This window comes from Anomaloglossus baeobatrachus, chromosome 1, assembly GCF_048569485.1.
Source record: "Anomaloglossus baeobatrachus isolate aAnoBae1 chromosome 1, aAnoBae1.hap1, whole genome shotgun sequence".
NCBI lineage: Eukaryota > Metazoa > Chordata > Amphibia > Anura > Aromobatidae > Anomaloglossus > Anomaloglossus baeobatrachus.
Genome location: NC_134353.1, coordinates 132,992,011 through 133,006,352, shown reverse-complemented (window position 1 = coordinate 133,006,352; position 14,342 = coordinate 132,992,011). Strand labels below are relative to the sequence as shown.

At 42.3% G+C, this 14,342-nt stretch overlaps 1 protein-coding gene across 1 annotated transcript in view; it reads left to right on the top strand.

The window, feature by feature from the left end:
• Positions 1-14,342, top strand: part of LOC142290964 (cyclic nucleotide-binding domain-containing protein 2-like) — a 233,993-nt gene that overhangs the window by 66,491 nt on the left and 153,160 nt on the right. The window contains exon 6 of the mRNA XM_075335154.1: positions 3,534-3,611. Within this exon, the coding sequence (XP_075191269.1) occupies positions 3,534-3,611 (78 nt within the window). The remainder of the gene's footprint in view (positions 1-3,533; positions 3,612-14,342) is intronic.

The following is a 14,342-nucleotide window of genomic DNA, read 5'->3' as shown; positions in this document are numbered from 1 at the left end:
ATATATTTGGGCTTTATTTCGTGTAACAAATTACAATAACACCAACAACCTTATTTTTATGTGGTTCAACAGATTCTCATGTGATTTACATCTGATTACTGTGTGTCAAAGCAGTAGAACCCTATGTGATCAGTTTATTTTCTGGGAGAGCAGCTTTTAAGAAGTTTTGATCCTAACAGTATAAATGGTTAAAATTGCAATGTTCTTTGTTAAAATAATCAACTTTGCACTTTTTTAATAAAAAGCTTATTTGTGCTGTTCTTCTTGCCTAAGTTCCCGGTCACCTCGATAATGTATTAAAGGTGATCAGTCTCCTATGCAAGGAATGCAGTGCTGAGAAGCTCTTGGCTATAGAGTTTGTTAGCGCTGCTCTGGAGCAGGGCAGATCACTGGATCTGGGCACAATCAGTGCCACTTCACTCCTCTTATGGTGCGGAGGCAAAACTGAGAGCACCCATCTAAGATGCTGCTGGTCCGAGACATACCTCCAATAAAAAGATAGTGTTCAAAGTGGACAAATGTATCTGTAGTAAGCTTCTTGACCACTGGTGAACACAGACAGAAAAGGACCCCTGTGCAAGAACAATATACGGGCCCTTTGCAGCCCAAGAAATGCAAAATTGCACCTAATTTGGAGGTGGAACTGTGCCCCCTGACCTCCTGGGCCCCTGGCTATACCAACCATATGTGTGCCCATGCTCTTGACAATTATGCCTCATAATTACCAGTTCTATGGAGGTAAAATGAGCAGAAACATTTCCAGACATATCAGGCATGTTACTCCAAAGACCCCATGTCTTTATTCCATTCTTTACGCTGCTTCGAACAAGACCCTTTCTTTTGTTTTCTGTTTGATCAGTTTCCATAGAATCGTTTATTTAAATTGGCTTAGAATATGCCAATCAGTGGGCGCCTGATGGAGGGGGTATTTTCTTCCCCCAGACTAATCATCCCACTAATCATGTTTCACCTCCCTGTGGATAAAGGCATTACTGCTGACTCTTTGCAGATCTCTGCCTCCCAAACAATGTGAAATAAAGAGGAGTGTATGCACCCCAGATTCATTGGTGCATTACCTTTACATAGGGAGCTAGCAGTGAAATAGGACTCAGCCAGCCCTTAGGCGGGCTTTACACGTTGCGACATCGGTAATGATATATCGTCGGGTTGACGTCGTTACTGACACTGCCGTTACCAACATCGCAGCGTGTAAACCCTAGGTGCGATGATCACCGATCGCAAAAACGTCAAAAATCGTTGATTGGTGACACTTCGCTCCTTTTCATAATATCGCTGCTGCTGCCGGTACGATGTTGTTTGTCGTTCCTGCAGCACCACACATCGCTGTGTGTGACACCGCAGGAATGACAAACATCTCCTTACCTGCATCCACCGACAATGCGGAAGGAAGGAGGTGGGCGGGATGTTATGTCCCGCTCATCTATGCCCCTCCGCTTCTATTGGCTGGCCACTTAGTGGCATTGCGGTGACGTTGCTGTGACGCCAAACGCACCTCCCCCTTGAAGAAGTGATTGTTCGGCGGTCACAGCGACGTCGCCGACCAGGTATGTGCGTGTGAGGCTGCCGTAGCGATATTGTTCGCTACGGCAGCAATCACCACATATCGCATGTGCAACGGGGGCAGGTGCTATCGCGCTCGACATCGCTAGCAATTGCTAGCGATGTCACAGCGTGTAAAGCCCGCCTTACTGCTAGTTAGGCAAATCTCCAATAAATCATTAGTAACCACTTCCTGACATGATGGTTTTCTATTTTTTTTCTGCTTTTGTTTTTTTCTCTCCCATTTTTCCAAGAACCAAACATTTTTATTTTTCCGTGCATATGGCCACGAGGGCTTCTTTTTTGCAGAACGAGTTGTACTTTTGAATGGCATCAATTATTTCAATATGTGATGCACTGGAGAGTGGGAGAAAAGTGCATCAAAATAGCAGAAAAAGTGTAATTCCACAATTATTCTTTTTATTTTTTTTATTTACTTCATTTAGTTTTCACCATATGGTAAAAATTACTTGGCAATATGATTCTTCAGGTCAGTAGGAATACGGCAACACCAATTATGCAAAATTCTGAAACTTGTAACAATCTTACTTTTGTTGCTAATTTCAAAGACCCTTAAAATTTGTAATTTTTGGTCAATGAGGAGGGCTTTTATTGCCCACTGAGCCAATGTTTTTACTGGTACTATTTTTAAGTAGGAACGATGTTTTGACTGTTTCTTATTGCATTTTATTGGTTTAAAATTATTGCATTTTTTTATCATTATGTTGTTTATGCATCAAGTTAATTAATTCTATATTTTATACATCAAACTTTTATGAAGATACTGCAGTGATACCAAAAATGTGTATCTTTAAAATTTCTTTATTTTTAATCCCTTACAACCAACGCCTGTTTTCACCTTCCTGACCATGCTAAATAATTTTATTTTTTTTTTAACTATGTCTTTGTCACTTCTAAAGGCCGCTTTACACGCTACGATTAGAGTTGAGCGGTCATAATCCGGATCCGGCGGATCCGGATCGGGTTGCCGCCGAAGTCCGGATCCGATCCGGATTCCGCCGCCATGTAAATTAATGGGGAGCCGGATCCGGGACACGAGAGAGAAAGAGAAAGAGAGAGAGAGAAAGAGAGAGAGAAAAAGAGAGAGAGAGAGAAAAAGAGAGAGAGAGAGAAAAAGAGAGAGAGAGAGAAAAAGAGAGAGAGAGAAAAAGAGAGAGAGAGAAAAAGAGAAAGAGAAAGAGAGAGAGGAAAAAAAAAAAAAAACGGATCCGGATCGTGCACCCCGAATCCTGGGTACTGGTCGGACTCGGATCGGGCGCTCAAACCGTGCGGATCGGGATTTTGCGCATCCGGGTCCGCTCAACACTAGCTACGATATATCTAACGATATGTCGTTGAGGGTCACATCGTTGGTGATGCACATCCGGCCTCGATTGACATATCGTAGCGTGTAACACAAATGAGCGAGTGTGAACGAGCAAAAATACTCACCTTATTGTTGCTCGTTGACACATCGCTCATTTTTAAAAAATGGAATGTCTTTCTGTGCTCCGGTTGTTCATCGTTCCCGGGGCAGCACACATCGCTCCGTGTGACACCCCAGGAACGATGAACTGCAGCTTACCTGCGTCCCGCCAGCAATGCGGAAGGAAGGAGGTGGGCGGGATGTTTACATCCCACTCATCTCCACCCCTCCGCTTCTATTGGCCAGTCGCTGTGTGACTTCGCTGTGACGCCGAACTTCCCTCCCCCTTCAGGAAGAGGATGTTCGCCGCCCACAGCGAGGTCGTTTGGAAGGTAAGTACAGGTGACGGGGGGTTACAACTTTGTGCGACACGGTCAAGGAATTGCCCGTGCCGCACAAACGATGGGGCGGGTGCGATCGCACATGCGATCGCACGAGAAATTGCCGCGTGTAAAGCAAGCTTTAGTGTCAATCACTTTTTTGTCAGTCACTATTTTGATGATTGATGGGTTTTGTAACATTTTCTATGAATGTTTTTCCTCTGCAGGGGTCTGTTACTGTTTTCATCATGGTCTTCAGAGAAATTAGAACTTCTTGTTCACTGTTCTCTTCAAAGAAGCTACAGGTCAGAAATGATAAAATAGCAGTTATAGTCTTGTTTATATAGAGTTTGTTTTTGACTCTGTTCTTACAAGAAGGTTGTTTGTCTTATTTATCAAAATAGTCTTGTTTCCTTGTTGCTCATAGCAGTCAACCCAATTTTCTTTACTGTATGACTAAAAAATAAAAGATTGGCCACATTGATTTCTACGGGCAACAAAGCAGTGTTTTACGTGACAGCTGATACGTCCTGCCCAATCATGGCCACCATGTATAAGACACTGGTTGTATGATTTCAGCCAGGTATGTTTGACTCTGGGAAAAAAACATACTTCAACCTCTTCATGATGCAGCCAATTTTTGATTTTGCGTTTTCACTTTTTTTTTCCAATTCCTGCCACAGCCAAAACTTTTTATTTTTCTGTCCACATAGACATATGAGGGTTTTTTGTTTTTTTTTTTTTTGCTGGAACTAGATGTACTTTTGAATTACACAATTCATTTTCCCACATAGCGCACTGTAAAATGGGAAAAAATTCCAAATGTGGAGAAATTGTGAAAAACTCCCCAGAATTCCGACATAGTTTTTTGTGAATTGGTTTTCCGATGTACATTTTGTGGTAGAAGTGACCTTGCAATAAGATTCTCCACATCAGCATGATAATGGCAATACCAAACATGTCCAGTTTGTTTTACTATTTTAGTGGGGAAATTAAAAAAAGCAGAAATTTGCAAAAACAAATTTGTGTGGTTGTGTCACCATTTTGCAAGACTCGTAGGTTTTTCAATATTTAGTTGATGGAGCTGTGTGATGGCTTTTTTTTTTTGCGGAATGAGAATACATTTTTATCGATACCATTTTGGGATAGATATGATGTTTTGATCACTTGTTATTGCATTGGTTTGTGATTTTGCAGCAACCCGAAAAATATAATTTTGGCGTTCTTGAATTTTTTTGTTTATATTTTGTTTTTAGATTTCATTATAAAATCAAATTACCGTATATATTTTATATTTTGGACTTTTCTGAAAGTGGTGATACCATGTATGTATTTTTTTTATTATATTTCCTTATATTTCTTTTAATGATTCAAAAGGGGGTGATTTGAACTTTTTTATTGTTTTATTTTTTTCATACTTTTTAAAACATTATTTTTTGTACTTTTTACTGTTTTTTTTAATAGTTATTCTGTATTTAGGAGTCTATGTGGGGGTTCATACTGTATTTAGGGGGCTATGTTTGTGCTAATTCTGTATAGAGGGAGGCTATATGTGGGCTCATACTGTATATAAAGAGGCTAAGTGGGGGCTCAAAATGTATATAGGATGCTAGGTGGGGGCTCATTGTGCATATAGAAGGGCTATGTAGTTGTTAGGGATGTGATTATCATTATTATGAGTATATAGGAGTTACATGGAGATATCCATAAAGAACAAGATTTAAGATGTTGTTTGAACTATACCCCACATATCTCTTGGCATAAGACTCAGACAGACAGTCTGGGCTATTCTTGTGACAAGTGAATAATGCTGACATTGCTTAATATAAATGAGGAACCAAGCACATTACAGTAAATTGTATATCACAGAATAAGCTGTTCTACTTTATCCAATAGGAGACGTGTTACGTATTCTTGGCACCTAGCCAATAAGGTTATATATATTTGTAACACTTCCGGAAATAAATCAGTCTTACTTTCTATTCATATCTGAGTACGTCTCTCTGGTGTGAGCGAAAGAGAGGGTAATGCATGCTACCACGAGTGACTCATAATTTGGACTGCAGACAGTTTAAGAGGGATGCATGATTAGATTGCATCAACCTAAATTACGGCCTTATCATAGTGGTATCATACTGTGGTGGGCTAATACTGTATATTGGAGGCTATTTGGGACTCTTAATGTATATAAGGGGCTGTGTGGGGGCTCAAACTGTATTTAGAAGGCTTTGTCGGGGCTCATACTATAATTAGAGAGGCTATGTGGGGGTTCATAATTTATATAGGGGGTTAGGTAGGCCATCATATTGTATATAGAGGGGCTATGTAGGGGCTCACAGAGGATATAGAGAAGCTATGTGGGGCTCATACTGTATATAGGGAGGCTATATGTTGGCTTATACTGTATATAGGGGGCTATGTACGGGCTTACAATGCATATAGAGAGGCTATGTGGGGGCTCATACTGTATATAGAAGAGCTATGTGGGGGCTCACACTTTAGAGAGGAAGACTATGTGGGGGCTCACACGATATATAGAAAGGCTATGTGGGAGCTCATTCTGTATTTTCCAGTCTATGTGGAGGTTCATATACTCTATATAGGGGGTTATGTGAGGGCTCACACTGTGTACAGAGGCTATGTGGGGCTCATACTGTATATAGTCGTCTCTATGGGGGCTCACACTCCATATGGAGGGGCTATGTGGGGGTTCATACTGTATATAGGGGGTAGTGTGCAGGCTCATATGGTATATAGGGAGCTGTCAGTATGTTTAATTCTGTTAAAATTTAAGTGATAATATTAATATAAGATAATTATAATTCATATGCTAATATTAATTAAAGTAGTTTTAGCTTATTGATTCAGCCCTCCACAACAGTCATGGTCTCTCATGTCAATTGATTGCCCACAACTGCTTTAGACCTATCCATTATGTGATTGCAACACTTTTTCCTGCCCCCTAAAAAATATGGATGGCTATCTGGCGAAACTCATGTCTTATAGTAGCTACAATGGAAATGTGGCCTAAAATGTGCCAACATTTGCCAAATTGCACCAAAATTTAGATGCAAAAAAGTAAGTGTACCAGACAGACAGACGGTCTGCAGAAAACATGTCCATGTGATCAGCCCTATATATTGTAATGTGTATGTCTTCTATTTATTAAAAATAGGCACAGAACATATACAGTATATGAAAAATAGACATCAGAATGAGGCCTGACTATTACACAGGATTAGCAAATGTGATCCATTGAGTCAAAATACTTTAATGGAGTCTGTCACCACACAAACTGTAAATGTAGCTACTTAAACATCTATATAGGTAATTAGCCCATATAAAAATCATACCAGTGATATACATTTTAGTGGTTTGGTTATACAGAAATTCACTTTTAAATCCATAAGTAAATAAAAGTAACAACAAAGTGAAAAAACACAGAATAATATTAATTTTTTTGTTTTATTAGTATAAAGTTAAAAGAATATTTGAATTTAAAATCTGCATTATGTTGTCACTCTGTGACTATCGGGGTTACACCAAATGTAAGGGAACCCCCGATGATCGCTGCCACAAACAGGGTACACTTGCAGCACAATACAATGGTTGGCCCTGGCACTAGGGAGAAGGGAGAGGAGTCACCACCTACAATAACCTGCAGCTGATCCCTGCACTCCTTAATGTCCCTGTACAGGTTCTTTCACCCCATCGCCGATCACATACCTATGCCCTCACTTGCCCTAAACTCACTGTGGCTAGTGAGAAGATCAGCGAAAGCACTAGTCTCATCACTGTAATAATAAAACACAAGGGTAGGTAGACAGACAGGGGGAAATAAACAAAAGGATATAACAAAACTCCAAAGAGCCGAACATCTGCAGAAAAAGCTCCAGTAGCTCCAAAAGGCTTCATCCCTCCAAACGTGGTCAGAACAGAATGAGTGTTGCTTCTATTTCCGGCATTATGTGATGGATCATGTGACTATTTAAAGGAGCTGGGAATGGTCACAAACCAGCTGCACGTGACGTGAATTAACAACGACCTGCTAGTAGTGAGAAGGACATTAATCCTTGCTGCACCAACAGAAATCAAATACATTTAATATATAGAGCCACACAAGTTAATGTGGAGCTCAAATCCCAGAACCGTCACAAATATCACACAGACAGAAGAAACTTGTGACATGTCAATTCCTCTTGCGGGAATGCTGATTTTTATGTGCAGATTTTCCCCATAAATTTCACTTAGATGTTGAGATTCCACATGTAAACAACGGACACACGTTTCTCGTGTGATTCCGCAGCAGAGGCGCAATACAAATGCATGTTAAAGTTTTGTTAAAGCCAAATACCAGGAGTATCAACCATAAAGCAGCTTATTTTAAAGCATGACATACCAACAAGAGGCAAAAAATTGCATGTGATAAAAATGCATGTTAAAAAAACACAAAAATGAAGTAAAAAACTCATGTAACCAAATTTAAATGGAGTGCAAAAATGGTGCAGCAATCCTGCAACATCAAAAACTCGCCAAAGCTGATCGTGAGGACATTGCCTAACTTTTCTGTGAATCGAATTTCTCGAGAAAATCTGTGCAATCTGGCAAACTAGAATTTTATCAGATCTGCTTATCTCTATTACTGTAAATTTTTTTTATTCAACTAGTAGCCGGAGGACACAGAGTGTCAGTGATTAATAATCATTTGTTAAATTGAGTGATGAAGGAAACAATATGAAAATGTTATTTTAAAGGGGAATAATTTAATCTTTGGTTGTTTTTCCCGCTAAGTCAAATTATGACCAAAGGTGAGGGTATTACAAGAAGATGGACTGACACTGATTTTCCAGACGCCAAATATAAATGTAATTAGGCATGAAACTGAATGTAAACTGATCTGGTTATCATGTTCGCATGCAATTTCTTTGCATTTCGCTCTAATAGATTCTGGTATCACCATCTGGTTGAGATGAATTGCGTGCAGATCTTGTGAATGGTTCTCATAATTCTTTAGGGTTACTTTTGACTCCCTTCTATGTGACAATTTAAGAGTTGATTTTGGTTGTTTCCTGCCTATCACCCAACGTATCACCTATTCACTTTGTTGTGTGCAAAATATACACATGACTGTCATGACTTGGGTAAAATGGCCACAGCAGCCTTTTATTAAATATTTCACACAAAACATGGGGTGCCCACAACAATGGTGACCCCACAACAATGTAAACAATATAAATATAAAATGGCTTTAAAATATTAATATATCTAGTCCAGAGTCAAACCCCACAAGCATACAAATCTCCCTGAACAGGGAATACTTAGCAATATTTGGTAGCTCAGTAGAGGTCCATTAAGATTTTCTAGTACGCAAAGACATTCCCCTTATAATATTGCTGGCAGAAAATCTTAATGAACCTCTAATTAACCTAATTACCTCCATTGTTAGGCAGCGGAAAGTGCAGGACTAGGCCAATGATCTGCTAATACCCTAATCCTCACAGGTCACCACTGATCTCTATCCCTACCATAGCTATTTCCACAAAAGTTACCTTTGTGTACACTTTACACAGCACTTTTTCATTTGGATTTGTTTGCTTGGGATTTTAGCATACTAATATAGTTTATTTTATTTTCTTTTAGGGTTTTTTCTTTGGTTTACATATTTATACCTCTAATATTTGTATCTGTTTAGTGGTCTTCTGTAAATATCGGAGTCAACAAGTCGGCTCCTCACAAGGTCTATCAGTTCTGGCTTGACGATCACGGCAGTGGAGGCAACTCATATACTTTGTAATAGTGAGATCACAGATGTTCATGCAAGCACCGCGTGAAGCACATTACACAAGTCTTTAATGATGGCCCCAAAAAAGGTGAAAAAGCCTCAACTTCAATATCGTCATAAGAAGCATTGGGTTGAGTTTGCAAAATATTAAGAAAAGTGGACAGTAGAAGATTGGAAACAGATAATTTGGAGCAATGAGACAAAGTCAATAGACTAAGCTCTGATGAGTGCAAATATGTCTGGAGGGAACAAGAGAAAAAGGGGCTAATGGATCGAGAAACTGAAGGAACTGTCAAGTTCGGTGGAGGAAGCCTGATGATATGGGATTGTTTCACAGCATAGGATACTTGACCAGGATTGATGGTAGACTCAGTGCTGAGCAATATGTGAGTATCCTACAAGATCAGTTACTTCATACACTCAAGTACCATAAGTATGAAACGGAGAACATAGTGTTCCAGCAGGACAACAACCCAAAGCATGCGCCGAGATAGGTGAAGAAATGGTTCAATGGCAATGAATTAGAGGTGCTGGATTGGCCCCCACAGTACCCAGACCTCAACACAATCAAACACTTGTGGGTAGAGTTGAAGAAAATGTTGTATACATACGCAAGTGAGTCGACCAGTATACACCAATATTGGAAATATGTAGAAGAGACCTAGGATCAGCTTTCAGTCGAGACATGCTCTAATCTGGTCACGAGCATGCCCAGAAGGATTCAGACAGTGCTGAAATCCAAAGGTGGATTTACAAAATACTAACAAAGTAATTAAAAATCAAAATTTTGATTTTCAGGAGCAAAACAGTAACAATGCAGTGACATGACAAGAATCTGCATAACTAATCATATTCTAAAAAGTTCCAAGTTAAATTTATGTATGAAATAGCCAAAATGATTGTCTATGAAATGATTGTAGTCTCATGTTCGAAGCTGTAGTGGATGGTAGATGTGGAGACTGAAAGTCAAAAGTTCAAAACATTCTTACTCTTTTGCTCGTTGGTGTATCAGTGTATACTGTTTGTTTTGGTGTAGGGCTATTTTATGCTGCATTTTCCCGCCAAGAGGAGCAGAAATGGAGCAGAAATAATTACCGTAACGTGTGCACATACCCTTACAGAGACAGGAGTTGTATGAGGCTTTTGATAAGGATGGAGTAGAAATAGCTTTTTGCTGGGGTACTGGTAAAAGAATCTGTTGTTTTGGTTACAATATAATGCAAAATGGGAAGAAAGAGAAAATCCGTATAAAATGAGAGCTGCCGACCAGACAGACTTTACATTTTAAATGGCATTCACCTAAAATGGGAAGAGCTCAAATACACCCAAATAGACGTTATGGATTATAAATATTTGACTATGTTGTGTTTACAGTCTGCTAGAGATAGCTGTCCTAAGGAATTTCATCAAAATCTTGTGACAGGGTAACCCCTTAAAAGACTTGATTGGATAACGATCACAAGTGCTGTTTGGCATCAATATGTATTTCATTAAAAAACAAAAATCCAAAAACGCTTAAGGATCAATTTCATTAAAACAAGTGATGTCTGCTCAGACCCATTAGTTCCTTTAGATATATCTGTCATCTTCTTGCTTTGCTATTGATTGTGACTCTTAAAAGCATGAATTGATTTCACTTTACAATACTTATAGCAAAACTTATCAGTAAAATTGCATACTATTATTAGTGTAACGCCTCAGTGTCTACATTATAGTCATATCATTTGGTGACTATTCATTTGCCTTACTTCAATATCTGTCTGTGTGCTGCCCCTGCAGCGGTCGAAACGCTCGGATCCAGGGGGTTGCTGCTGTGGCTTGAGGGTCTCCGGACCCAGGGGCTCGCGGCCACTTCAAATGAAAAGGGGGTATTTACAGGGGATAAGAGATTGTGACGCCACCCGTGGTTCGCAGTAAGGGGAGTACCGCCGCTGCCGATGGAAGTACCCGGGGAAGATGGAGTGGGGCAGCCAGATCACGTTCCCTACACGGGTAAGGGAGGCCCCGGGACTCTGGATGATGGAGGTGGTGGGGAGCGTGGTGCAGATTGGAAGCAGAGGAGGACAGCGTACTCACTCAGGCAGTGTTGGCAGTGCTGCAACTGCAAAACAGACTCTGACACAAAGGTAAACCAAATCTCTGGGTGCCGCTGCCACTTCAGGGGAGCTCGTCTGGGAGTCCGCTCCCTTTGGTATTGCTGATGGTCTGTACCTTGCCTCCATGCACTGTATTTTAGTGTCCGTTGTGACCCCTATGCTTGAAGCTGTCAGGGTCCTGCTCCCCACTGTTAAGTAGTGAAGCTGTGCTCTCGATGGCTGACACTTGGGATTTCAGTGGGCCGCATAAGCTGGAAAGCCCTATCCCCCTAGTTGTGTTGATACCTTCGATCTCTGAGCTCTTGGGGAAAGTCCATAAAGAAACTATCCTCCACAGGTTAATTATCAGGTTGCGTGACGCTACTCCCTGATCTAGAGTCCAGTACCCCGACGTGCTCGGACCAGTTCTGTTACTAGGTACTCCGGTGCCCGCCGTTCCCCAAAACTAAGCCTGGCACCTTTCTCCAATACCCTGCAACCGGGTCTCCGTCTCCGATTCCTCCGGTCCAAGACCACCGTCTGCGACCTAGCCAACAGTCCCCAGGGAGCTCCAACTCCCAGCTCCTCACTCTTCCGGAGCTATATCTACTCTCTAGGGGGCTGATACTCCCAGGTCCTCACTCTTTGGGAGCTACTACTCAACTCACTAAGCTTTGCTCTCCACTTCCTCTCACTGACTTCCTCCCTCCTATCAGTCTGCCTGACCCCAAGGTGGGTGGTCCTGTTCCAGCTAGACCACCCACTGGTGTGCCTGACAGGGTGTGATGTGAGGTGTGACTAGGATTTGTATGCTGATGGAGCAATACCAAAAGTTAGGATCCCAGAACTATGAGGGTTGAGTCTTGCACCAGTCAAGATAAAATCGTGAAGTACCATATGACACCCTGACTAGTTCAGGGGCGTCACATTTGAATGCATTAACTTTATTAATAAGTCATAGAATCATAAAATGTTAGAGATGGAAGGGACCTCCAGGGTCATCGTGTTCAACCCCCTGCTCATGCCATGGGTGTGCCCCGCTCTGGGGAGTCCTCTGGTGCGTCTGGGACTAGAAGGTCACAACGCCTTATTATGCGCAGGTCTGCAGCTTGTATTTAAATGTATCTGCTTTTCTTTTGGTGTTGTAGGGGTTAAGGACTCTTCTATCTGGCTATCTTTTGGAGCCTTAATCTCAGGTGCAGCTCTTTGCGATCACTCCCCTTCACTTTAAATAGTCATGTGTCTTACCATCTTATGCCGGTTATAGAATCTCATCATTCTTATGCTGACCACTTTGGAAAGAGCCAGTCTCAGGAAGAAGCTGAGAAGTTGTTGACAATTGCAACATTGGTGTTTGGTGTTTAGCTGCATTGGAGTGTTTTCCTTTTTGTGACTATTTTACCAATGTTTGTCTCCCTCCCCTTGTGTTGTATTATTGTATTGCTGAGACTAGTGCTCTTGCCAGCCTTTTCAATAGCCAGGGTGAGTTTAGGGCAAGCAAGGGCCTAGGACCATAATCAGTCATGTGGGGTGGAAGGACCTGTATAGGGACTTTAGGGAGTGCAGGGGTGTAGGAGGTGACCCAGACAGATTTCTGTCCAGCCTCTGAAGACTTCCATTGAAGGAGAACTCGTAACCTATCATGGCAGTTGGCAGTCTGCATGTTCTTCTCAATATTAGGGTACGATGGGGGCTGGTTGCACCATCACTCTCATTTAGTGAGAATCTAAAACATGGCATTAAAAAGCAAGCCTTATGGGGGTGTGGCCTAGCTACTGAAGGGAGAAGACACATCTCTCCCAGCTCTCCTGAATATCAAAGAGAGAAGTGAACAAAACACCGTATAAAGTTCACTAAATCACCCTAAAAGGATACAGGAGAAGGAGGAGACGTTGTGGGGACCCCTAAGTGAAAGAAAAAAAACCCCAGAGACCACAGAAAGTCCCATCAAGAAGAGACAGAGAGGCTGCAACGTGGAGGAAAATCCACCATCATAAACTACAGCCCCAGAAGAAAAGATACCTGCTGCAAACTACAGACAGCTAATTAAGATATAAGTACAGAGGAGCAAGAAGAGACGATTGCAAGAGAGCTAAAGGTGAGGAGTTCCTCTGTTACCTGCTCAGTGTCGGGTGACCAGCAGCTTCTGTCTCCCTCCCCCAGCAACGTTTGTCTCCCTCGGCTGCCTTCTGTTCCCCAGGGCAGCCCCTGCTCTTATCTCCCGCGGCCATCTTGACAAGGAAAAAGCTTGAGACTAAAGGCCCCGTCACACTAAGCAACATCGCTAGCAACATCGCTGCTAACGAACAACTTTTGTGACGTTGCTAGAGATGTTGCTGTGTGTGACATCCAGCAACAACCTGGCCCCTGCTGTGAGGTCGTTGGTTGTTGCTGAATGTCCTGGGCCATTTTTTAGTTGTTGCTGTCCCGCTGTGAAGCACAGATCGCTGTGTGTGACAGCGAGACAGCAACAACTAAATGTGCAGGCAGCAGGAGCCGGCTTCTGCGGAGGCTGGTAACCACAGTAAATATCGGGTAACCAAGAAGCCCTGTCCTTGGTTACCCGATATTTACCTTTGTTACCAGCCTCCGCCACTCTCACTGTCAGTGCCGGCTCCTGCTCTGTGCACATGTAGCTGCAGGACACATCGGGTTAATTAATCCGATGTGTGCTGTAGCTATGAGAGCAAGGAGCCAGCGCTAAGCATTGTGCGCTGCTCCCTGCTCTGTGCACATTTAGCTGCAGCACACATCGGGTAATTAACCCGATGTGTGCTGTAACTAGGAGAGCAAGGAGCCAGCGCTAAGCGATGTGCGCTGCTCCCTGCTCTCTGCACGTGTAGCTGCAGCACACATCGGGTAATTAACCCGATGTGTGCTGTAACTAGGAGAGCAGGGAGCCAGCGCTCAGTGTGCGCTGCTCCCTGCTCTCTGCACGTGTAGCTCCGTGCGCTGGTAACCAAGGTAAATATCGGGTTGGTTACCCGATATTTACCTTAGTTACCAAGCGCAGCATCTTCCACGCGGCGCTGGGGGCTGGTCACTGGTTGCTCGTGAGCTCACCAGCAACTCGTGTAGCCACGCTCCAGCGATCCCTGCCAGGTCAGGTTGCTGGTGGGATCGCTGGAGCGTCGCAGTGTGACATCTCACCAGCAACCTCCTAGCAACTTACCAGCGAT